Genomic DNA, 24,268 nt, shown 5'->3' with positions numbered 1-24,268 from the left:
AGGCCAGTATAAGCGGAGTGCAGAGGTCTTGTGGATTATAGTGCTGGAAGAGATTACAGATGAGGAGGGGCGAAGCCACGGAGGGATTTGAAAACAAGGATGAGAATTATAAAATCGAGGCATTGCTTAACTGGGAGCCAATGTAGGTCAGCGAGCACAGGAGTGATTGGTGAGTGGGCTTGGTGCGTGTTCTTTTAAAATTCGATCTGGGATGTGGGCATCGCTGGCACGGCTAGCATTTATTGCCCATCCCTAATTGCCGATGAGATGGTGGTGAACTGCCGCCTTGAACTGCTGCAGTCTGTGTGATTGAGGAACTCCCACAGTGCTATTAGGGAGCGAGTTCCAGGATTTTGACCAAGGATGAAGGAACGGTGATATTTTGAGGGGAACTTGGAGGTGGTGGTGCTCCCGTATGCCTGCTGCCCTTGTCCTTCTAGGTGGTAGAGGTTGCGAGTTTGGGAGGTGTTGCCGAAGAAGCCTTGACGAGATGCTGCAGTGCTTCTTGTAGATGGTTAGTACATGGAATGACCTTGTGTTTATGAAGGCTAGAACGAGTGAGATTCGCAGATATTAAACTGAGAAGCCGCTAAACTGGAAGAAGCAGTCGTGGCAAATTGAGTTAATATCTACAAATGAATGTTTCAGTGACAAATGAACTTCATGACCAGTGCACGGGACAGCATATTGAAAGGGAAATTGGGTGTCATAAGTATACAATGGGTGCTGATGGAGCTAAAGTTGTGGTGGAAAAGGATCTGAAGGAGACAGAAGATTTGGTTTTTCACATGTCAAATCATTATAGAACAGCAGTAAGCAAAGGTGCTTAAAGTTGCTGAAGCAGTAATTATAAGTCCGAAGATATTGTGCTCAAGCTGTACAATGCCCTGGTTTTTAAAACCCACTGAGTACTGTGTTCAGTTTTAGTCACCAAGTCATGACAAACATTCAAGCCACGGAAACACCGTGACTCACTGGATAGCACTCTCACTTCTGAGTCAGCAGTGTGTAGGTTCAAATCCCACTCAGACTTGAGCACAAAATCTCGGCTGTCACTCCAGTGCAGTACTGAGGGAGCACTGCACTGTCGGAGGTGACGTCTTTCGGATGAGATGTTAAGCTGAGGCCCATCTGCCCCCTCAGGTGGACGCCCAGGATCCTATGGCACTATTTCAAAGAAGGACAGGGGAGTTCTCTCCAGTGTCCTGGCCAACATTTAACCCTCGACTAACCTCGAAAACAGATGATCTGGTCATTTATTTCATTGCTGTTTGTGGGAGCTTGCTCAAGCTGGCTGCCACATTTCCTACATTACAACAGTGACTGCATTTCAGGAATCAATCCGATCCCGCATGCAGAAAAGCCTGTTTTCAGCGCATGTGCATTGTGCGCCGAAAACCGGCTTTTGCGATGCCTTCCCGGGTCCATACGGACCCGGGAGGCCGGAATTTCTGCCCCAATGTGACTGAATTTCCGTTATTCCCAGTATAGGCAAAATGCTTTTTAATTTCCCATGTGGATGCTGGAAGACCAGTGTGATATGGCTAACTGCTAAGAATGTATGATCGAATACGTCCGGCCCTTTCTAACTGACATACTGTATTTAGATAGCCTCTTTCATGGCCTCAGGATGTCCCAAAGTGCTTCACAGCCAATGAAGTACTTTTTGGTGTGTAGTCACTGTTGTAATGTGGGAAATGCGGCAGCTAATTTGCGCACAATAAGCTCCCACAAACAGCAATGTGATAATGACCCGATAATCTGTTTTAGTGATGTTGATTTAGGGATAAATATTGTCCAGGACACCGGGTTAACTCCCCTGCTCTTCTTCGAAATAGTGCTGTGGGATCTTTTACAGCCTCCTGAGGGAGCAGATGGGGCCTCGATTTAACGTCTCATCCGAAAGACGGCACCTCGGACATTGCAGCACTTCCTCAGCACTGCACTGGGGTGTCCCCTTGGATTATGTGCCCAAGGCTGTGGACAACTGAACCCACAACCAGGAAAGATGCCTGATCACTTTTTGGGGTCTATGAGCTTGATCACTTCCCCAACACTATCAACACTACGCAGCATATAATCATGATAGTGGGAAGGAAATGAGCTGGAAGATTGTGGATTATCACTGACTTTTTGTTGTAAAGTGGCTAATCTTAGTGGAGTTAATGTCAGCACCTCAAGTCTGCATGTTGCCAGTTACTGCATCAACACAATGTACTAAATAGTCCTTTTCTTTTTTGGCAGGTTTTATACCCGTGTAAAAATGTCAGATGATTTGTATGGCAAGTTCCTGGCACCGGATGAACCATTTCCCTTGTTACCACAGAGAGGGCACACGAGTGACGTCGCCAGTCTTGATGTCAGTGATTTTGGCTGCCAGCTTTCATCGTGCCACAGAACTGACCCATTGCGCAGACTGCACACCAACAGGTGGGTAATATCAAACAAACCGTGGTGTTACTTTCGCCTGTAAGAGGAGCGGCTTAATTGCTCCATCGATTGTTCATAATGTGAGTTACTGCTGTGGTTTGGTACACATTTAAACGCAGATTGCATAGGACATATGGCACAGAAACAGGCCATTGGACCCAACCAATCCATGCCGGCGTTTAGGCTTCACTCGAGCCTCCTCCCGTCTTTTTTCATCTAAATCTATCAGCATAACCCTCTGTTCCCTTCTCCCTCATATGCTTGTCCAGCCTCCCCATAAATGCATCGATACTATTCGCCTCAACCACTCCTTGTGCAGCGAGTTCCACATTCTCACCACTCTTTGGGTAAAGAAGTTTCTTCTGAATTCTCTCTCTTTAGTTATTCGTTCCTGGGATGTGAGCTTTGCCGGCAAGACCAGCATTCATTGCCCATCCCTAATTGCCCTTGAGAAGGTGGTGGTAAACTGCCTTCTTGAACAGCTGTTCTTTTTACAACTGAGTTACTCACTTGGCCATTTCATAGGGCAATTAAGAGTTAACCACATTGCTGTGGGTCTGGAGTCACACATAGGCCAGACCGGGTAAGGGCGGCAGATTACCTTCCCTAAAGGGCACTAGTGAACCAGATGGGTTTTTGCAACAATCCAGTAGGTTTCATGGTCACCATTACTGATACTAGCTTTTTATTCCAGATTTATTTAATTAACTGAGTTTAAATTCCCCAGCTGCTGTGGTGCGACTTGAATTTGTGTCACAGGATCATTCGTCACCATTTCTTGGTGACTATCTTATATTGATGGCCTCTAGTTATGCTCTTCCCCACAAGTGAACATTCTCTCTCTATCCACTCTATCAAAACCTTTCATAATTTTAAAGAGCTCTATTAGGTCACCCTTCAGCCTTTTTTCAAGAAAAAAGAGGCCCAGCCTGTTCATCGTTTTCTGATATGTATGCCCTCGCATTTCTGGTATCATCTTTATAAATCTTCTCTGAATCCTCTCCAGTGCCTCTATCCTTTTTATAATATGGAGACCAGAACTGCACGCAGTGCTCTGAGTGTGGTCTAACCAAGGTTCGATACATGCTTAGCATAACTTCCCTACTTTTCAATTCTATACCGCTAGAAATAAACTCAAGTGCTTGGATGCTTTCTATATGGCCATGCTAGCCTGTGACGCAACTTTTAGTGATTTGTGTATTTGCACTCCGAGACCTCCTTCGTTCCTCTATCCCACCTAGACGCTCACCCTCCAAGTAATAAGTGACCTCACTTTTTTTCCTACCAAAATGTAATACCTCACATTTATCTGTTGAACTTCATTTGCCAATTATATGCCCATTCTGCAAGTTTATTAATGTCCTCCTGTAATTTGTTGCAGTCCTCCTCAGTACTGACTACCACAATTTGGTGTCATCTGCAAATTTAGAAATTGTGTTTTTGATTCCGAAGTCTAAATCGTCAATATAAATTGTGAACAACAGTGGTCCCAGCACTGATCCTTGTAGAACACCACTATCCACCTTCTGCCACTGTGAATAGCTACCTTTTTACCCCAACTCTCTGCTTTCTGTCTTGCAGCCAGCTAGCTATCCTGTTTCTTGTCCCCTGACTCCGCATTCTCTGACTTTGTTCATCAGTCTATTATCATAGGCAGTCCCTCGGAATCGAGGAAGACTTGCTTCCACTCTCAAAGTGAGTTCTTTGGTGGCTGAACAGTTCAGTACGAGAGCCACAGACTCTTGTCACAGGTGGGACAGATAGTCGTTGAGGGAAAGGGTGGGTGGGGAGTCTGGTTTGCCGCACGCTCTTTCCGCTGCCTGCGCCTGATTTCTACATGCTCTCGGCTTTGAGACGCGAGGTGCTCAGCACCTTCCTGGATGCACTTTCTCTACTTAGGGCGGTCTTTGGCCAGGGACTCCTAGGTGTCAGTGGGGATGTCGTACTTTATCAGGGAGGCCTTGAGGGTGTCCTTGTAATGTTTCCGCTGCCCACCTTTGGCTCATTTGCCGGAAAGGAGCTCCGCATAGAGCACTTGCTTTGGGAGTCTCGTGTCTGGCATGCGAACTCTGTGGCTTGGGGTACCTTATTGAAGGCCTTTTGGAAATCTAGATAAATTGCATCTACTTCAAAACCATTGTCTGCTTTCTGACTGGTTTATAATTCCCTGGACATGTTCTATCCCCCTTCTTAAATATAGTTATTATGTTAGCTATCCAGCAGTCCTCTGGCAGTACACCTTTTTCTAATGAATTGTTAAATATGTGTAGTAATGCCTCTGCTATCTCTTTCCTAGATTATTTTAAAATGCGTGGATGCAATCCATCAGGACCAAGGCCTTTATCCTCTTGACTTTGATTAGTTTATTTAATATATCTCCTTTTTATTTTGAATGCATTTATCTCATTACTAATCTCATCTCCTGGGAGGATAGACGCACCAACGTCGGTGTTCTCGATCAGGCCAATATCCCCAGCATCAAAGCACTGACCACACTCGGCCAGCTCCGTTGGGCGGGCCACATTGTCCGCATGCCTAACACGACTCCCAAAGCAAGTGCTCTACTTGGAACTCCTACATGGCAGGCGATCCCCAGGTGGACAGAGGAAACTTTTCAAGGACACCCTCAAAGCCTCCTTGATAAAGTGCAACATTCCCACCGACACTGGGAATCCCTGGCCAAAGACCGCCCTACGTGGAGAAAGAGCACCCAGGAGGGCGCCGAGCACCTCGAGTCTCGTTGCTGAGAGCATGCAGAAAACAGGCACAGGCAGCGGAAGGAGCGTGCGGCAAACCAGACTCCCCACCCACCTTTTCCATCAACGACTGTCTGTCCCACCTGTGATAGAGACTGTAATTCCCATAATGGACTGTACAGTCACCTGAGAACTCACTTTTGGAATGGAAGCAAGTCTTCCTCGATTTCGAGGGATTGCCTATGATGATGAATCTCATCATCCAATGTCTCTTCCATCTGTTCTATCTTCCTGGTAAATACAGAAGCCAAATAATTATTTAATATTTCTGCCATAATCTCTATCGTTTCCTGTGGTATTAACCTGTCAATCCTGCCCTATTCCCACCTCAACCTTCCTTTTTTATTGATGTGCCTGTAAAATATTTTACTATTTTGTTTCATGATCCTTGATAATTTAATTTCATAGTTCCTCTTGGCCTTATTTATTGTTTTTTTAAATTTCGCTCCTAATCTCTTCGTATTCTCCCTTATCATTCAATCCACCACTGTCTACGTACTTAATGTATGCCTCTTTCCTTGCCCTCAATTGTTCCCTGATGACTTTATTAATCCATGGAGTCTCATTAGTGTTTAGTTTGTTCTTTCCTTTTAGTGGAATATATTGTTCCTGCACTCTGAACACTGTTCTAAATGTTTCCCACTGTTGTTCTACGTCATTGTTTGCCCAGTATTGTTGCCCATTTATTTTCCCAAGTTCTATTCTCACCACCTCAAAATCAGCTTTTCACTAATCTATTACCCAGGTTTTTGAGATAAACTTATGTCCTTCCCAATTATCATCTAAAGCATATTTTATAATCATTATTGCCGAGATATTCGCCTACTTTTACTTCTTTTATCTGCTCTGGTTCATTCCCCATTATGAGATCTAATAGCAAATCCTCCCTCGGGCTTTTTACATATTGGGTTAGGAAGGAGTCCTGTACCATTCCCTTATCCCCATTACCTACCTCTTCTGTCCAATTAATATCGGGATAGTTGAAATCCCCCATGATTATTCTATGTTTTTATCTACATATTTCTTCCTCCACCTCCCGTCCACTGTTAGGTGGTCTGTAGACTACACTGATTAGTGTGATTGATCCTTTATTATCTTTTATCTCTGTCCATATGGATTCTGTTTTTGTCTTGGTGATAGCTGCGTCACTTTTTTCCACTGCATTGTTATCTGTAATAAGTAGAGCTACTCCACCTTCCCTTTCACCCCTCCCCTCTATCTTTTCTAAATATATTATACCCTGCAATATTTAAATCCCAGTCCTGATTTTTCTGTAGCCATGTCTCAGTCTACTTTCACTGGTTCCTCGCAATGCATGATTGCCTCCAGCTCCCCTGTTTTTTTACGGACACTGTACGTTGCTGTACAGACAGTTTAACTCCTTTTTAATAGGATTTCCTCACTTTGTTTAACCATCTTTTTAGATTCCTGTTCTATAACACACTTCATTCCCTTGCCATCAGTGTCCTCTCAAGTTATTCTTTCCTGTGTTCTCTTTTCCTGTTTTGTTTATATTTCAGCTGGTTACTTTTCTTGTAGATCCCTTCTCCCATCTTACTAGTTTAAAGCCTTTGCCACCTCCCTACTTACCCTGTCTGCTAGGACATGGGTCCCATCCTGGTTCAGGTGGATCTGTCCCATCGGTACAGCTCCTTCCTGTCCAGAACTGGTGTCAGTGTCCTGTGAAAAGGAACCCCTCTTTCCCACACCAGCCCTTTAACCACATGGTAATTCTCCTGATCTGTCTGCTTCTGCGCTGATTCTTTAAGTAACAGCAAAAAGAAATTCTCGCTTTTTGGTTTGCAAAGGAATGGCCAGCAGAGTCCAGAGGTCCTGGTTTAAGCTCCAGACGTAACCATTATTTAAGGTGCATTTTCTTTTCTTAACTGAATGACACTGACTCTATCTTTTCACTAATACTCCAAAATTAAAGAAAAAAACATCTCTGTTCAAACGCAGATGGAATTTGACTTCCTGTGGAACAAGTGTAGCGAGCTCTGAATGCAGTGAGGAACTCTTTTCATCCGTTTCATGTGGAGATCAGGAGGACTGCTATTCCCTGCTGGACGATCAGGAGTTCACTCAGAATGCATCCTTCGACCTCTTTCCAGAGGGAAGTGTTTGTAGTGATGTGTCTTCATCAATCAGTACCTACTGGGATTGGTCAGACAGTGAGTTTGAATGGCAGGTGAGCTTAAGCAGTTTCTCTTGACTGCTATCGTATAATAAAAGATTCGTACAGCACAGAAGGAGGCTATTCGGCCCATCATGCCTGTGCTCATTGAAAGAGCTATCCAACTAATCCCACTCGTCATCTGTTTCCCCATAACCCTGCAAATTTTTCTCTTTCTTAAAAAAAAGACTTGCATTGATATATCATCTTTCACAACCCCCAAACTTCCCAAAGCATTTTACAGTCAATGTTGTAATGTAGGAAACATGGCAACCATTTTGGGCTCAGCAAGGTCCCACAAACAGCAATGTGATAATGACCAGATAATCTGCATTTTAGTGATGCTAATTGAGGGATAAATATTGGCTAAGACACCGGGGATAATGCCTCTGCTCTTCGAAATAGTGCCGTGGGATCTTTTACATCCACCTGAGAGCAGTCGGGGCCTCGGTTTAATGACTCAACTGAAAGACGGCACCTCCAACAGTGCAGCGCTCCCTCAGCACTGCATTGGAGTATCAGCCTAGATTTTTGTGCTGAATTCTTTCAAGTGCTTGAACCCCCACAACCTTCTGCCTCAGAGGCGAGAGTGCTGTCCACTGAGCCACAGCTGGCACTCTGTTTATCCAATTCCCTTTTGAAAGTTATTCCTGAATTTGCTTCCACCACCATTTCAGGCAGTGCATTCCAGATCATCATAACTCAAATGTGCAAAAATAATTTCCTCATCTCCCCCTGGTTCTTTTGGCAATTACCTTAAATCTGTGTCCTGTGGCTACCTACCCTCCTGCCAGTGGAAACAGTTTCTCCTTATTTACTCTATTTAAAAATAAAACCTCACGTATGAACACACTGTCAACCGAATTTGTTGTTGATCAAGTAGGCTGTTCAGAAAGTTGCGGCATGCTGAAAGTTCAGTGATTTGGCAGCTTCTGAGACATGCGTGAATATTGTTAGTCATTTTATGAAAGGTCAACTATCCAAATTCTTTTTAAACACCCATTTAAATTTGTTTTCCAAATTGCTTTTTGTTCCGTGTGTGGTGCTCTGTTGAACTTGTGCTATTACTCGGTCAGTGACTTTGGTGATCTGTGATTTTGGCCTCTTGTGCTCACGTTGATGAACTCTGCTAAATGAAACCAGAGCTGTGAATTGTAGAGAGGATAAAGCACCAGGAAAGATAAAGGGGGCGGATTTAGATAACTGCTGCGGTGGAGGGGAAAGGGGCAAATGGTGAAAGTACCAACGAGCAAACAGATGGAGCGAAAGGTGTGTGTACATTAGCACTATAATCATAGAAATTTACAGCACAGTTTGAGGCCATTCGGCCCATCGTGTCTGCATCGGTCGACAGAGCTATCCAGCCTAATCCCACTTTCCAACTCTTGGTCGTAGCCCTGTAGGTTACGGCACTTCAAGTGCACATCCAAGTACTTTGTAAATGTGATGAGGGTTTCTGCCTCTACCACCCTTTCAGGCAGTGAGTTCCAGATACGCAGCACCCTTCTAATCCTTCTACTGATTACTTTAAATCTATGCCCCCGATTATTGGCCTCTCTGCTGAGGGAATAAAGGCACAGCAGTGGGATGCATGCCCATTAATCACTGCAATAAATCCTTCCAATATGAAATAATTTCGTTTGTGTTTTCCCCGTCACAAACATGAAAATGTCAGCTATTAATTCATAATCTATTTGTGTTTCTATATTACTGCAATGTGGACTAGACACCAAGTTGTAGTGTTAGTTTTTCCCTAAATTACATTGGGAGTGCACGAAAAAGAAAAAAGCAAGACTAGCATTTATATCGCGCCTTTCACGACCATCGGATGTCTCAAAGTGCTTTACAACAAATTAAATATTTGTGTAGTCACTGTTGTAATGTAGGATACACGACAGCCAATTTGCGCAAAGCAATCTCCCACAAACAGCAATGTGATAATGACCAGGTAATCTGTTCTTGTAAAGTTGGTTGAGGGATAAATATTGGCCCCAGGACACCGGGGATAACTCCCCTGCTCTTCATCGAAATAGCACCATGGGTTCTCCAACTGAGAGCAGACGGGGTCTCGGGTTAATGTCTCATTCGAAAGACGGCACCTCCAACAGTGCAGCACTCCCTCAGCAGTGCACTGGAGTGTCAATTCTGGAATGAAACTTGAACTCTCAACCTTCTGTAGCAGTCAGTTTATGCACAGTAAAAATCCACAACTGGAGAATGAGACGAATGACCAGTCGATCTGTTTGTGGTGCTTGTTCAGGGACGAATGTTGGCCAGGACTTTGGGAAAGTTCCCTGCTCCTCTTGGTTGAGCCATGTGAGCTTCCACATACAGCTGAACAGGTAGACAAAGCCACAGTTAAACATTGCATCCGACAACATAGCATGCGCATCACTGCACAGTAGGTAAGTAGCCCTGCAAAAAAAGGGTAAGTTAATGGGTTTTGAATTATTTTTAAATTATTTTACGGCGATTTAAGTTGAAAAGGGTCCTGAGAATTTATCTAATTTTGTTTTTTGTTCCCATCTTTCCCCCCCCCCCCCTCCCCAGGTCCAACCCTCAGCCTGAGTCTCAATTTTAGTAATTAGTGCCCATTTTGTTTAAGAACCACCCAAGATAGCGTTTTCCACCAAGAATCGGGGTGCCAGGCGAAATTCTTTCCTTTTTTTGTGGAATTTTTCGCCCACGGTAATTTAAAAATCTTAGCGGTATTTTGGGCAGCAATCTGGCGCTGGCGGATGTTTTGGAAATTTTAGCCCTAAGAGATTAACAGAGTAACTAATAAACTCAGAATGATCACTGGTAAGAGGAAATCAGTAGAAATGTTTCCATGTGGTTATTCAAGCATAAAAAAAGTCTTTCAGTACAGTAACTGGAGGAGTGCTGCAATGTTGGAGTTGCCGTCTTTCAAATGAGCCATTATATAAATGCCCTATAATCCCCTCTCTGGATTCCAGTTTTTAGTTCACTATTTCTCATATTACAACAGTGTCAGCACTCCAAAAGTACTTCATAGCCTGTAAAGCGCTTTGAGACGTCCGGTGGTGGTGAAAGACGCTATATTAATCCAAGTCTTTTGGATGCAAAAAATCACGACACTATTCGAAGAAAAGTGGGAGCTCTCCCAGTGTCCTGGCCAACGTTTATTGTTTGACAAACACGACCAAAACCAGATTATCTGGTCATTATCTCATTGCTGTTCATTAAATCTTGCTGTGCTCAAATTGGCTGCCGCGTTTGTGTATATTACAACCTGCCTGTGAAAGATGAGATACAAAAGCAGGCTTCATTATTCTTTGAGGTAGAACCTATAGCATCCTTTAAAAGGGAATTGGATAATTATTGGCTAATAGTGCACACAGTGTACTGTGGCCTATTTTTGTGCTGTAATTTCTTTCATTCTGTAACAACATCAGTATTTTCAATAAGTTTATGATGAGGTATTCCTGTAGGCTTTAAGAGTATGTTTCTGACTGAGTCAATGCTAGATTAAAATGTCATTCAAAAGCACAAGTGGCTTACTCCTGTTATATAGAATTACTGTTGCAGGTTTCATCTTTTTTTTTTAAACTTATATTTGAAGCATAAGGCTTTCTCTTCCTCAAGCAACATAGTTTAGAAATGGCGTTGAATTTACGGTCGGAGGCTTTCCGCGAGGAAATGCCTCCGATCCGCAAATAAAATGCTCGCGTACCTGGTGTTCCGGGAGGTTCTAGGCCTCTCTGGGTACCACATATATCAACGCAGGCAGTTCACGAGCACCCTCGGGATCACGTGGGTCGGCCCAACCAATAAAAGAAGGGAATCCCCATTCGTGCTTCCGTATGTGCAGAAACTCCATAAGCATGAATGGGAATAACCCCAAAAGATATATCTACACATCAAATAAATAACATCACCTATTTAAAATGAATTAAAATGCCATTTAATTAAATATTTAAACCAAAAATGTAATTTTTTGATAAATTTTAAATATTTGAAGGAGCTAAAAATAAACTTAATTGCACAGGTTTTTAAAAAAATATATTATCATTTATACATTATGTAGTTTTAATCTTACGCTGGTAAAAGCAGGCCTTATGCTTGCTTTTACCCAGCGTAAGAATTTCACGGCCATTCACTAGACAGAGTTGAGCAAATCGTGAATAAGAACACAAGAAAAAGGAGTAGGCCATTTGGCCCCTCGAACCTGCTCCACTATTTAATAAGATCATGGCTGATCTGATCTTGGGCTCAGCTCCACTTCCCTGCCCACTCCCCATAACCCCTCACTCCCTTATCGCTCAAATCTGTCCATCTCCACCTTAAATATATTCATTGTCCCAGCCTCCAAACTCTGGGGCAGAGAATGCCAGATTCATGACCCTCAGAAGTATTTCCTCCTCATCTCAGTTCTAAATGGGCGACCTCTTATTCTTAAACTATGCCCCCTAGTTCTAGATTCCCCCATGGGTGGAAACATCCTCTCTGCATCTACCCTGTCGAGCCCCCTCGGTATCTTATGTTTCAATAAGATCACCTCTCATTCTTCTAAATTCCACTGAGTATAGGCCCAACCTGCTCAACCTTTCTTAAGTCAACCCCTTCATCTCAGGAATCAACCTAGTGAACCTACTCTGAACTGCCTCCAATGCAAGTATATCTTTCCTTAAATAAGGAGACCAAAACTGTATGCAGTATTCTAGGTGCGGCTTCACCAATACCTTGTTCAGTTGTAGCAGGACTTCTCTGCTTTTATACTCCATCCCCCTTGCAATAAAAGCTAACATTCCACTTACCTTCCTGATTACTTGCTGTACCTGCATACTAACTTTTTGTGTTTCATGTACAAGGACCCCCAGGTTTGTCTGTACTGCAGCATTTTGTAATCTCTCTCCATTTAAATAATTTGCTTTTTTATTTTTCCTGCCGAAGTCAATAACCTCACATTTTCCCATATTATACTCCATCTGCCAAATGTTTGCCCACTCGCTTAGCCTATCTATATCCCTTTGCAGATTCTTTGTGTCCTCCTCAGAACTTGCTTTCCCACCCATCTTTTTATCATCAGCAAACTTACTACATTATACTCTGTCCCTTTATCCAAGTCATTAATATAGATTGTAACTAGTAGCCTACAGTGAATAACTGAACCTCTGCAGATCAGCAAGGTCCCAGATACCATCCTTAGTTTGTTCTGAGTTCAGATTATTGCATTGAGTGTTGGCAGACGTTTGGTGATCTTGCTATCAATCTCATACAAGAAGCCAGCCATTGTTTTTGTGGGTGTCTCAAAGTGCCATTTTCTCTCTCCACTTCAAACGAAACCTCCAATCGAGTGGGTTCCTGCCTATGGCAGTCACAGGTCTCCAATGGTCCTTAATTTGGGGGGGTGGGAAAGACTTGCATTTATATAGCACCTTTCACGAAGACCAGACATGCCAAAGCACTTTGCAACCAATTAAGTACTTTTTGAAGTGTGGTCACTGTTGTAATGATGGAAATGCGGCAGCCAATTTGCGTGGTACCTGTAGCTGATCTCCCTCACAGTGGCTGCCTGAACACCTCCGGGTTAGCAAGAGAAAATCGACCGGGTTTCCAGGTACTGGTTGCCGTTCAGGACCCCTGCTGGAAGTTGTGCATGTGTTGTCGTCTGGCGAGGACAAGATCGGGCTCAGCTGCGAAGCTCCCGTGGTGGAATAGCCCACTGACTTCCACTGTCAAGGCTTGCACTTGGCAACTCTCACCTGTGCAATTGGAACCCATTGAGGATTGGTTGGGGGGGTGGAATTCAACATGCTGCTTCTTACGAAATAAATGCGCATTACTCTGGATATGGCAAATTGTCAATGTCCCCTGACAGGACTTTCAGCATAATTTATTGAACATTTTCCTATAAATTGCCCACGATTTTTTTTTCACCTTAACCAGCAAGATCCCAGATACAATCCTTAGTTTGTTCTGAGTTTCTTCAGAGAGATGTAAATCACTGGAATTCTCTGCCCCAGAGAGCTGTGGAGGCTGGGTCATTGAATATATTTAAGGCAGAGATAGACAGATTTTTGAGCAATAAGGGAGTAAAGGGTTATGGAGAGCGGGCAGGGAAGTGGAGCTGAGTCCATGATCAGATCAGCCATGATCGTATTAAATGGTGGAGCAGGCTCGATGGGCCAAATGGCCTACTCCCGCTCCTATTTCTTATGTTCTTATGGCCGCCTCGCTGTTCTGAAAAGTTGAAATGCTCCGAGAAAATGCTGTATTGACCCCGGGCACAATCTGTCTGATGTGAATTATGCAATCAAATTTATGCCATTAGTTGAGTTCGCAATTGCTTCCTGAGATGAAGTGCATTAAACGTAAATGCTGGCACCGTTCTTAATCATAAACATGAGGTCCTGACTCCACATTTTTGTGCCTCAGTGCTTTGTAGCTATCTCTTATTATTAATCTGCTCTTACGGTTTTCTGTTTTCTTTCAAAGCTGCCTGGCAGTGACTTTGCAAGTGGAAGTGATGTCTTGTCCGATGTGGTTCCCAGTATTCCAAGTTCTCCTTGCCCTGCTCAAAAGCGAAGAAGCAAACAGCATAGAAGTTTGGACGAGCTTCCGTGGAGTGCAATGTCCAATGATGAGCAGGTATTTGGAGATTAATTTTAATTTTGAAGTTTACTGTGCAGTGCAGGGATTACTAGCTTAAATGCTAGATGGGATGAGCTGTATGCCAGTGTACTAAACACAGCTTATGCCACTTTATATCCTTTTATATATATTTTTGGAGTGTTTCTACATAGTATGACCGTAGAAGATTTTATTATAACTCTACAGGTACAGTCACATAATTTGATTTTCTTACAGAAATATTTAAGATTTCTCCCAGCAGACTGTTGTTCAACTGCTGCTAACGAACCGGAAGTAGTTGCACATGCGCAATTCATGTTGATTTTGGTGTGTTGTCGCTGGACTTCCCAAAATGAGGAATAAAGCAGCAGATTTAGAGAATTCTGTTAGAACAATCATTTTAAATAAAATTCGAACTGAGAGTTTATTTTTAAAAGGTTGTTGCTTGTCCCCCTCTCTTTCTCCCACCGCCCGCCCCATTCTTGTCATTGGCTTCATTACTATAAAGTGATCATGAGAGATTTGTGTTTTCAAATATTATTACAAATGGTCAAGAGCAGGGAAGTTCTGTTTCTTGGCCAACATTTTAGCACTCAACCAACATAACTTTACAACATCATCATCACATTGCTGTGTGCGAATTGGCTGCGTTTCCTACGTTTCAGCAGTGACTACACTTCTAAAGTACTTCATTGGCTGTAAAGCGCTTTGGTATATCCTGAAATCATAAAAGGTGCTATGTTTAAAAAAAAAGTCTTTCTTTATTTGGAAGCCCAGCAGGCATCCACAGTTCACCGGTCTTGTGTAAATTAGGCCCTAGGCCCAATATTGGGTGTGCCTCAGGCCTACCCATTACAGAGCAGGTATCATTTGCAGCCCAACGCGAACCAATTTCTAGGCCTACATATCCCAATTATTTAATTTCTCTCTTTGCCCCACTCCTAACCCCTATAATAGAACTAGTTGTGCATAATGGAATATTGCACTGGTGACACTTGCCTATCTCCTTTTGTAAATTTCACTGTGTAGAAATTTGTGTGTGATATTTAGACCTCTCAATCTGAACCTTTTTATGGGGTGGACCTTAATTACTGATCGCTGTAGTTCCAGATCAAATTTCTACAATATTGTGCTTACAAAATACGTGAATTTTGCTATTCTAATGACCAGTGCATCATTCTCTCTAGCATGTCTCTATAGCCTTAAACTGGAATGTTTCGCAAATTAAATGTTGCACTAAATTCTACCGCTAAACACAGATTTGGGGTATATTTGCTATTTCGGGACTTCAAGGCATGAATAAAGTACCTGACCATTTTTAATCTGGGGTACTTTTCATATAATGAAATCGAACTAATATTGTGTTCATCTACTAGCCATTCTCTACAACGGATTTAAGGTTTACCAGCTTGATGAGTACAAACAGAAGTAAATCATAAAAATTTTATTTGTCACTACATAACTAGATATACAATTTTCCTCAATGGTCAATATCTAATGTGTTGTAAAATTTTTGCGAAGTGCCTTGGAATGTTTTACTATGTTGAAGGTGCCATATAAATAAAAGTTGTTGATATATGAGACTGGTTGTAAATGTTTACCTGCTTATCATTTCTACTTGTTTCAGGTTGAATATATTGAATACCTGAGCCGCAAAGTCAGTACAGAAATGGGACTACGCGAGCAGCTGGATATTATTAAAATTATTGATCCGAATGCTCAGATTTCCCCCACGGACAGTGAATTTATAATTGAGCTGAACTGTCTGACGGATGAAAAGCTGAAGCAGGTAAATCCTGAGACCAAATGTAATTGTATATTACACGGGATATACAGCACAAAAACAGGCCATTCGGCCGAATCAGTCCATGCCGGCGTTTATGCTGCACTCGAGCTTCCTCCCGTCTTTCCTCATGTAAATCTTAGCAGCATAACCCTCTATTCCCTTCTCCCTCATATGCTTGTCTAGCCTCCCCTTCAATGCACTTATACTATTCGCTTCAACCACTTCCTGTGGTAGCGAGTTCCATATCCTCACCACTCTCTGGGTAAAGAAGTTTCTTCTGAATTCCCTACTAGATTTCTTGGTGACTATCTTATATTGATGGCCTCTAGTTATGCTCTTCCCCACAAGTCAAAACATTGTCTCTGTATCCACTCTATATCAAAACCTTTCATAATTTTAAAGATCTTGGGTCTATAATGAAACCCATAAGTGTATATCCTTGTATGTAAAAATGAATATAATTGTATAAATATTTTGTTTTTACTTTAGTATAAAGATGGAAATGTACTTGCATTTTATGAATGCATAGTTTTTGTTTTTAAGTTATCTACAGCAGTTGTGAATTTTGTAATAGAAATGGAAGTTTCACGCTCATTGTCGTCTATTTTCTACTTATGTTTGCTATTCATACTTGACTGTTCTCTTAGCAAGTGAATGCAAATTTCAGTATGCAAATGCAACCAATTATTTTAGCTGACCTAATTTTAAAAAAAAGCAGCAATTACACTTAAGGAAGTGAAGGCTTTGGAGAGGGTAGAGAAGAGATTTACTAGAATCATTCCAAGGGTAAGAGAATACAGTTAGACTGGATAGACTCGAGAAGCTGGGGTTGTTCTCCTTAGAGCAGAGAAAGCTAAGAGGAGATTTGATCGTTGTTCAAAATCATGAAGGGCTTAAATTGAGTAAATAAAGTGAATCTTTTTGCAATGGCTGAAGGGTCAATAACCAGAGGGCACAGGTTCAAGGTGATTGACAAAAGAACCAGAGGCGACAGGAGGAAAAACTTTTTTACGCAACAAGTGGTTAGGATTTGGAATGCACTGCCTGCTAGGGTGGTGGATACAGATTCAATAGTAGCCTTCGACAGGGAATTGGATAAATGCTTGAAGAAAACATTGCGGGGATATGGGGAATGAGCATGGGAAGTAAGACTGACTGGATTGCACTTTGAAAGAACTGGCGCAGTCTCGATGGACTGAATGGCCTCCTGTGCTGTACTACAGTATTCTAATACCATAAATGTTGATCATGCAATTGTTGTAATCTAAACTGTACATTAATTGTTGAAGGAACATTTGAAATGTTGCGATTAATCCTGTACTACAGAAATGGGCTCCAAACTATCTGGTCCGTGGTTCCAAACTGAAACGGAACATTCTAATATTTTTGCAGGCTTTTCTTTTTATTTTGAAGAGATTTTTAAAAAACTTAAATAGTACCTCCCCTTCTGGCACGAAAAAAAATCTACAATTGTGCCATTGGTGACATGTTTGAAATGGCACCTCTACTGTTTTACCTGTACTGCTTTTTTTTTCAGCGTACGAAACTGAAAACACAGGATCAGTGCCATTCAATTGACCTTTTTGCTGGGCTAAGTGGGCAGAGCTGTGAGGAGAGATTGAGTAGACTGGGCCTATAATCTCTGGAGTTTAGAAGAATGAGGTGATTTCATTGAAACATATAAAAATCTGAGGGGGGTTGACAGGATAGATGCTGAGAGGTTGTTTCCCCCTGGCTGGAGAGTTGAGAACTAGGGCATAATCTCAGGATATGGGGTTGTCCATTTAAGACTGAGATGAGGAGGAATTTCTTCACTCAGGGTTGTGAATCTTTGGAATTCTCTACCCCGTTGAGTATATTCAAGGCTGAGATCTATAGATTTTTGGACTCTAGGGGAATCGAGAGATATGGGGATGGGTGGGAAAGTGGAGTTGAGGTCGAAGATCAGCCATGATCTTACTGAATGGCAGAGCAGGCTCGAGCAGCCTTATAGCCTACTCCTGTTCCTCATTGCATTCTTGTAGTGTTCTAGCAGAAAACTGGAAACCCTACTTGTCAAGTAAAACTATTGACTTTTTCGAAGCTGCAGCAGGTTGTTGGTGGAAGCCTGTATATCGTTCTGGTGCAAAGTGTTGGTGACCTGGTCCAATTAACGCATCATATCCCATTTTAGGTAAGAAATTACATTAAGGAGCATGGCGCCCGCCAGCGTTCCGTGCGTGAAAGCTGGAGGAGAGGCAGTTACACTGGCTGCGGGGTCAGCGGTCTGAGTGGAGCCAGTAGTAGCAGTGCCAGCATGGTGAGCTCGGCCAGCAGCAGTGGATCCAGCGGCTGTAACTCTGCCTCGGCTTCGAGCACCAACATGAGCCGGGCACACAGCGACAGTAACCTGTCCACGAGTGCAGCTGAGAGAATAAGGGACTCAAAGGTAAGAGCTTAATTCATTGAAAATGATTGTCTTTGCAAGTATAGATGTTGCTCGCGAGTAGTGTGTGCTTCTGATTTTCACTGGTCCGTCCTGGATGTAACGCGCAATTTGTCTTTTTGACGTCGGGCGGATTGATGCAGTATACAGAACTTTGCAGTTTCTGGCGTACACGTCAGATCAAAATTAATTACTGTTTCATTGCTTTCTGCATACATCAGTGCAGTGGGGAAAGTTGCTAGGGATCCCCAATCCTTTTTTTAAAGGAGATTTTAGTTGGATTGCAATTATCGCAAAATCGGAGGCAATTGTTTCAAATGCTGGATGCTTGTCTCAGAGTTAAAAGGATGAGCGTGATCAAGCCAGCGACAGTCATTCGCAGGTTCTCTTTCTCTTTCCACATGTAATGCAATGAAGAAACATCAGGAAAGATGTGACTAAATTTGATTCCATAGTCTGAATCTGAATCAGCAACTGCTCCTTTCGACACAAAGAAAGAAAGACTTAGAGTCAATTTGCGCACAGCAAGCTCCCATAAACGGCAATGTGATGATGACCAAATAATTTGATTGAGGGATAATTATTGGCCAGGACACTGGGAAGAACTCCCCATCAAATAGCGGATGCATTGACAGTCATTTTCCAACATTCCATAGACTCTGGATCAGTTCCTATGGAGTGGAGGGTAGCCAATGTAACCCCACTTTTTTAAAAAAAGGAGGGAGAGAGAAAACAGGGAAGTGGGTAAAATGATGGAATCAATTATTAAGGATGTCATAGCAGCGCATTTGGAAAGAGGTGACATGATGGGTCCAAGTCAGCATGGATTTGTGAAAGGAAAATCATGCTTGACAAATCTTCTGGAATTTTTTGAGGATGTTTCCAGTAGAGTGGACAAGGGAGAACCAGTTGATGTGGTGTATTTGGACTTTCAGAAGGCTTTCGACAAGGTCCAACAGAAGAGATTAATGTGCATGGGTTTGGGGGTAGTGTGCTGACGTGGATTGAGAACTGGTTGGCAGACAGGAAGCAAAGATTAGGAGTAAATGGGTACTTTTCAGAATGGCAGGCAGTGACTAGTGGGGTACCGCAGGGTTCTGTGCTGGGGCCCCAGCTGTTTACATTGTACATTAATGATTTAGACGAGGGGATTAAATGTAGTATCTCCAAATTTGCGGATGACACTAAGTTGGGTGGCAGTGTGAGCTGCAAGGAGGATGCTATGAGGCTGTAGAGTGACTTGGATAGGTTAGGTGAGTGGGCAAATGCATGGCAGATGAAGTATAATGTGGATAAATGTGAGGTTATCCACTTTGGTGGTAAAAACAGAGACAGACTATTATCTGAATGGTGACAGATTAGTAAAAGGGGAGGTGCAACGAAACCTGGGTGTCATGGTACATCAGTCATTGAAGGTTGGCATGCAGGTACAGCAGGCGGTTAAGAAAGCAAATGGCATGTTGGCCTTCATAGCGAGGGGATTTGAGTACAGAGGCAGGGAGGTGTTACTACAGTTGTACAGGGCCTTGGTGAGGCCACACCTGGAGTATTGTGTACAGTTTTGGTCTCCTAACTTGAGGAAGGACATTCTTGCTATTCAGGGAGTGCAGCGAAGGTTCACAAGACTGATTCCTGGGGTGGCGGGACTGACATATCAAGAAAGACTGGATCAACTGGGCTTGTATTCACTGGAGTTCAGAAGAATGAGAGGGGATCTCATAGAAACATTTAAAATTCTGATGGGTTTAGACAGGTTAGATGCAGGAAGAATGTTCCCAATGTTGGAGAAGTCCAGAACCAGGGGTCACAGTCTAAGGATAAGGGATAAGCCATTTATGGCCAAGATGAGGAGAAACTTCTTCACCCAGAGAGTGGTGAACCTGTGGAATTCTCTACCACAGAAAGTTGTTGAGGCCAATTCACTAAATATATTCAAAAAAGAGATAGATATAGTCCTTACTAGTAGGGGGATCAAGGGGTATGGCGAGAAAGCAGGAATGGGGTACTGAAGTTGCATGTTCAGCCATGAACTCATTGAATGGCAGTGCAGGCTCAAAGGGCCGAATGGCCTGCTCCTGCACCTATTTTCTATGTTTCTATCTCCTCTCATAGCGCCATGTCCACTTGAGAGAACAGGCGTGGCTTCGGTTTAACGTTTCATCCGAAAGGCGGCGCCTCTGACAGTGCAGCACATCCCTCAGCACTGTACTGGGAGCATTAGCCTAGATTTCTGTGCTCAAGCCTCGAGAGTGGGACTTGAACCTACAACCTTCTGACTCGGAGGCGAGTGAGAGCCACGGCTGCCACTAAACGCGAGCAAGCCAACATATGCCAGTGCCACGAGGAGCAATATCACTGCACTCCTAGGTAGCAGTAGCACCTCCTGGTCGTCTTTGGAAGAAGAAAAGCAGACCTGTTTATCAATTTAAAGAAAAAGCATACATGGGGAAATGCTATCTGAAGGACTGATGTGTTGTATGGTGCAACATGGAAGTCTTTCAAAGCAGCCTGTTGCCCTAGCACTGTCAGTCTCATTGGACTGTCCAGTTTAACTGCAATGCGGAGGATAACCAAATTTGATCAATGACCGATACTCTGCCTTTTATTGCCTTGAATTAATATAAAATAATAGGCACGTGAACAATCTTTAATCCTTGTGCTACCAATATACTTGGTCCATTGTGCACCCTTTGGATGACGTAACTCACAACTCTTTAAAAATACAACGGATGGGTATGGCGTGACAACTCTTAACTTCTTTTCTCTTTTCCACCCCCCCCCCCCCCCCCCCCCAAACTGTTCGACAGAAACGATCCAAACAGCGTAAACTGCAACAGAAAGCCATGCGGAAGCAGCAGTTGAAAGAGCAGCGACAAGCGCGGAAAGAGAGACTGAGCGGCTTATTTCTGAACGAGGAAGTGCTGTCGGTGAAGGTGGCGGAGGAAGAGCACGAAGGCGACGTGGACATTTTAATGTGACCAAATGTAAAATAGCAGTGTATATTGAATTTAAAAGAAAATGAGTTAGAACACTAGCCAGCTTGAAAACTGGAGTTGAAAGCTGAGATAAAAGCTAAAAGCTGAGATAAAAGCTAAAAGGGGGGGCGATTTCCGTTTACAATTTAACTTTTGTGTTTATAAGACAACTTGATCGTTCTATTGAAGCTGCTGAAACACTGATTTGTATAGAAAACGTTAAGTGTCGTCCATGAGGCATCTAAATGCTTGGCAGCAACAATATGCTTTTGAAAACATATATATTCCTCTAGCACTAATGTGAAGTGCGCTACTTTAGTAGAAATATATTTCTTTTTTTTGTGCATCGCTGTGGTATTTGAAATATTGCCTGTGGAATATATATATTATATATGTATATATGTATTAAGATATTTCATGTTTTGACTCGTTACTTGCGCAATAGTTATTGTGAAAATCCTTTGAAACATTGATGATTTAACAATTACCATCACTGGGCAGTACTTCTCTGCCATTACCAAATTGCATGATTAGCTCTGTCAGCTTTTTCCATTTTTATAGAAATGCTGCATTGTGTTCTAGCCGATATTTATCCTAATTGCATATATTGAATCCTGTTGTATGCAAGAGGTCAAGACAAACACATTACTTAAAAGGCTAATAACTTTTATCAGAACAGACTGAAAGGAGAAGGAAAGTTGAGCAGGAATATATTTTTGTTGAAAGTACACCTTCCATCTCCTGTTTATATGGGGGGAAATAAGTCAGGATAGAATTTTTCGTTTTTAAAAAGTCCAGCTTACTGGCACGGGCTCCAAAGCCAAATTTTTCTCACAACCAGACTATTTGTGACATCGCCAATGGGAAGAATCTAAAGTGGCTCCATAGAAAACAAAGGCCCAGGCCTTTGGCCTGGCACCTGCTTCAGAGCTGTGGTATTGACGCTTCCCACCTGGGGAAGTTTCACTGCCCTCGCCCCACCGGCCTATTTCCCAGGGTTATTGAGGGTCAGGAGTGACACGCGGAACAGTTGGAAGTCATAACGCCAGTGGAGCCACTACAGGATATGTGGTGATGGCACTGGATCAACTGAGAATGGAGACCCAATTGGTGGATCTGCGCTCCGAGAACACTCGACACTTATTTAAAACAAAAGGTAAAAGAAGTACTCATTTTCTAATAAGACTGTTCCCATTCTGTCCCTCCCCCTTCTGTCTCCCCTTCTTCCCCCTCCCCCCCCCCCACCCCCCACAGCTTTTCTTTCCTTTAAGTAGTTCACTACAATACTGTGTAGGCTGCAGTGCACAGGGGAAAAAATGACTAATATCCTCGGTATGTACAATATTTACTGCAAACTTTATGATAGATAGGTATATATTTCATGCAGTTCTATACATGGAAGGATTGTAAACTGGGTCGTTCTGTTCTTACAAGGTGGATGGAAAAGAATGTTGAGATAAGTGTGTTACATCCAATATATGTAAGAGAATCAAATAGTTCTTGCATACCTTCATGTGTGAAGGAAAAGAGATGCAGAGGTATTAATGGATCACGTCAGATTTCTATTTAACAAGATAATTACCGTGCTCCAAAGGGCAAAAATTTGTGGCCTTTTCCACCTTTTTCGTTTACTCCCAATTACATTGTTGTTAAAATCTTTGCGGCCTTGTGACTTTTGTTGCAAATAATTGATATCTGTTGGATCGAAACAAAATGACTAGCCACTGGGGTGAAAAATTTAAACTAAAAGTAACCGACTACTGTAATTTCTCAAAAGTAGCTGGATGTATATGAAATTCATACTTGGGGTGGAGTTATTTGTGTGTTTGGGCTTAAGACATGTCCAATGCCAGGTTTTCTTCAAACCGTTCTAAAGGTGAAACTTCGGCCAGGGGTTGTATGTGTGAGAGAGGGGGAGAGAAACAATCTGAAGATATAGTAGTTTGCATGCACAAGTTGTGCAAGTGATTTGTGTGTATGGGTATGTCGCAAGAGCCAGCAAATGATGGTGGTAGGTGCAACACTCTGGGTGACATTAATCCTCAATTCATGAGCCTGGTATCTTCAAGGGAGTGTCACACAATGAATGTTCCCCCCTCCCCCTGCCCAGCACAACAGTAAAGATGAGAGTTACTTATGTGAAATTGCAGTAATGGGAATGGTGGATATTCTAACATTGGATTGTGTTTTTAAAAAGCCAGACCAGTACTACTTGAACAGTGCAGAACCACTATTGCAGAAGTCAAGTCTTGCGGCATGAAATAGATTGGCATTTAAGTTCCACCTTGCAGGGCTGTACATAAAATCGCCTCTTGATATTTTAACTTAATTTTTGTGGCCCTCTAGAATATGCGAAAACATGACTGAAAAATAGTGACAATGATTTCTGTGGCAATGTTTAAAGATGGGTCATTCCATTTTACTGTATCTGCTGCTTCTGTCTGTTCAGATTTGTACAGAGTGATCATATTTAACAACAAAACATCACGGAAGGAATGCAGTTTTTTGATTTAAATTTTGCATAGCAGAATCTTATGAATTCTGCAGGTTACTCTTCCATCAGAGTACATTAAAATGATTTACATGTCAACAGAGGTTGTTTGGCGTTTATAATTTCAAGCAACTTTCAGCTATTTCACTTGTATTGAAATGTTCATAGTCAAGATCAATTGGTTGTAGAAAGAAAACGGTTAATCTTAAGCACTTTATTGCTATTTTCTGACTTAAAATTGATGGGGAAGAATGGCCTGTCAAAAGTCAGGATGGTGTCATACTTAAAATCTGAAATTAGTTTAAAATGTTGCGGCCAATTTGTAAATAAGAATTCAAATCCTTCCATGCCCTTGCTCCTCCATATCTCTGTAACCTACTCCAGCCCTACAAGCCTTTGAGATCTTTGTGCTCCTCCAATTCTGGCCTCTTGTGTATCCCCAATTTTAATCATTCTACTATTGGAGACTGTGATTTCAGCTGCCTAGGCCCCAAGCTCTGGAATTCCCTCCCTAAATTTCACTTTTCAGATGTTCCTTAAAACCTACCTCTTTGAGCAAGCTTTTGGTCACCTATCCTAATATCTCCTTATATGGCTTGGTGTTAAATTTTGACTGGTAATGCTCTTATGAAGCATCT

General features: G+C 42.5%; 1 protein-coding gene across 2 annotated transcripts in view; it reads left to right on the top strand.

Moving 5' to 3' along the window:
- fam199x (family with sequence similarity 199, X-linked) overlaps positions 1–23,731 on the top strand; it is a 30,303-nt gene extending 6,572 nt beyond the window's left edge. Inside the window, exons 2-8 of one of the 2 annotated variants that reach the window (XM_070882870.1) lie at positions 441–514; positions 2,245–2,430; positions 7,146–7,374; positions 13,819–13,971; positions 15,581–15,742; positions 17,913–18,167; positions 20,972–23,731. In XM_070882870.1, the coding sequence (XP_070738971.1) occupies positions 2,264–2,430; positions 7,146–7,374; positions 13,819–13,971; positions 15,581–15,742; positions 17,913–18,167; positions 20,972–21,142 (1,137 nt within the window). In that variant the 5' untranslated portion in view covers positions 441–514; positions 2,245–2,263 and the 3' untranslated portion in view covers positions 21,143–23,731. The remainder of the gene's footprint in view (positions 1–440; positions 515–2,244; positions 2,431–7,145; positions 7,375–13,818; positions 13,972–15,580; positions 15,743–17,912; positions 18,168–20,971) is intronic. The other variant, XM_070882869.1, reaches the window with a different exon arrangement.
- The last annotated feature ends 537 nt before the right edge of the window (positions 23,732–24,268 follow it).

Source organism: Pristiophorus japonicus, chromosome 6 (genome assembly GCF_044704955.1).
Source record: "Pristiophorus japonicus isolate sPriJap1 chromosome 6, sPriJap1.hap1, whole genome shotgun sequence".
Lineage (NCBI taxonomy): Eukaryota > Metazoa > Chordata > Chondrichthyes > Pristiophoridae > Pristiophorus > Pristiophorus japonicus.
Note: the sequence above shows the minus strand (reverse complement) of the source record. Positions and strands in the feature narration are given on the sequence as shown.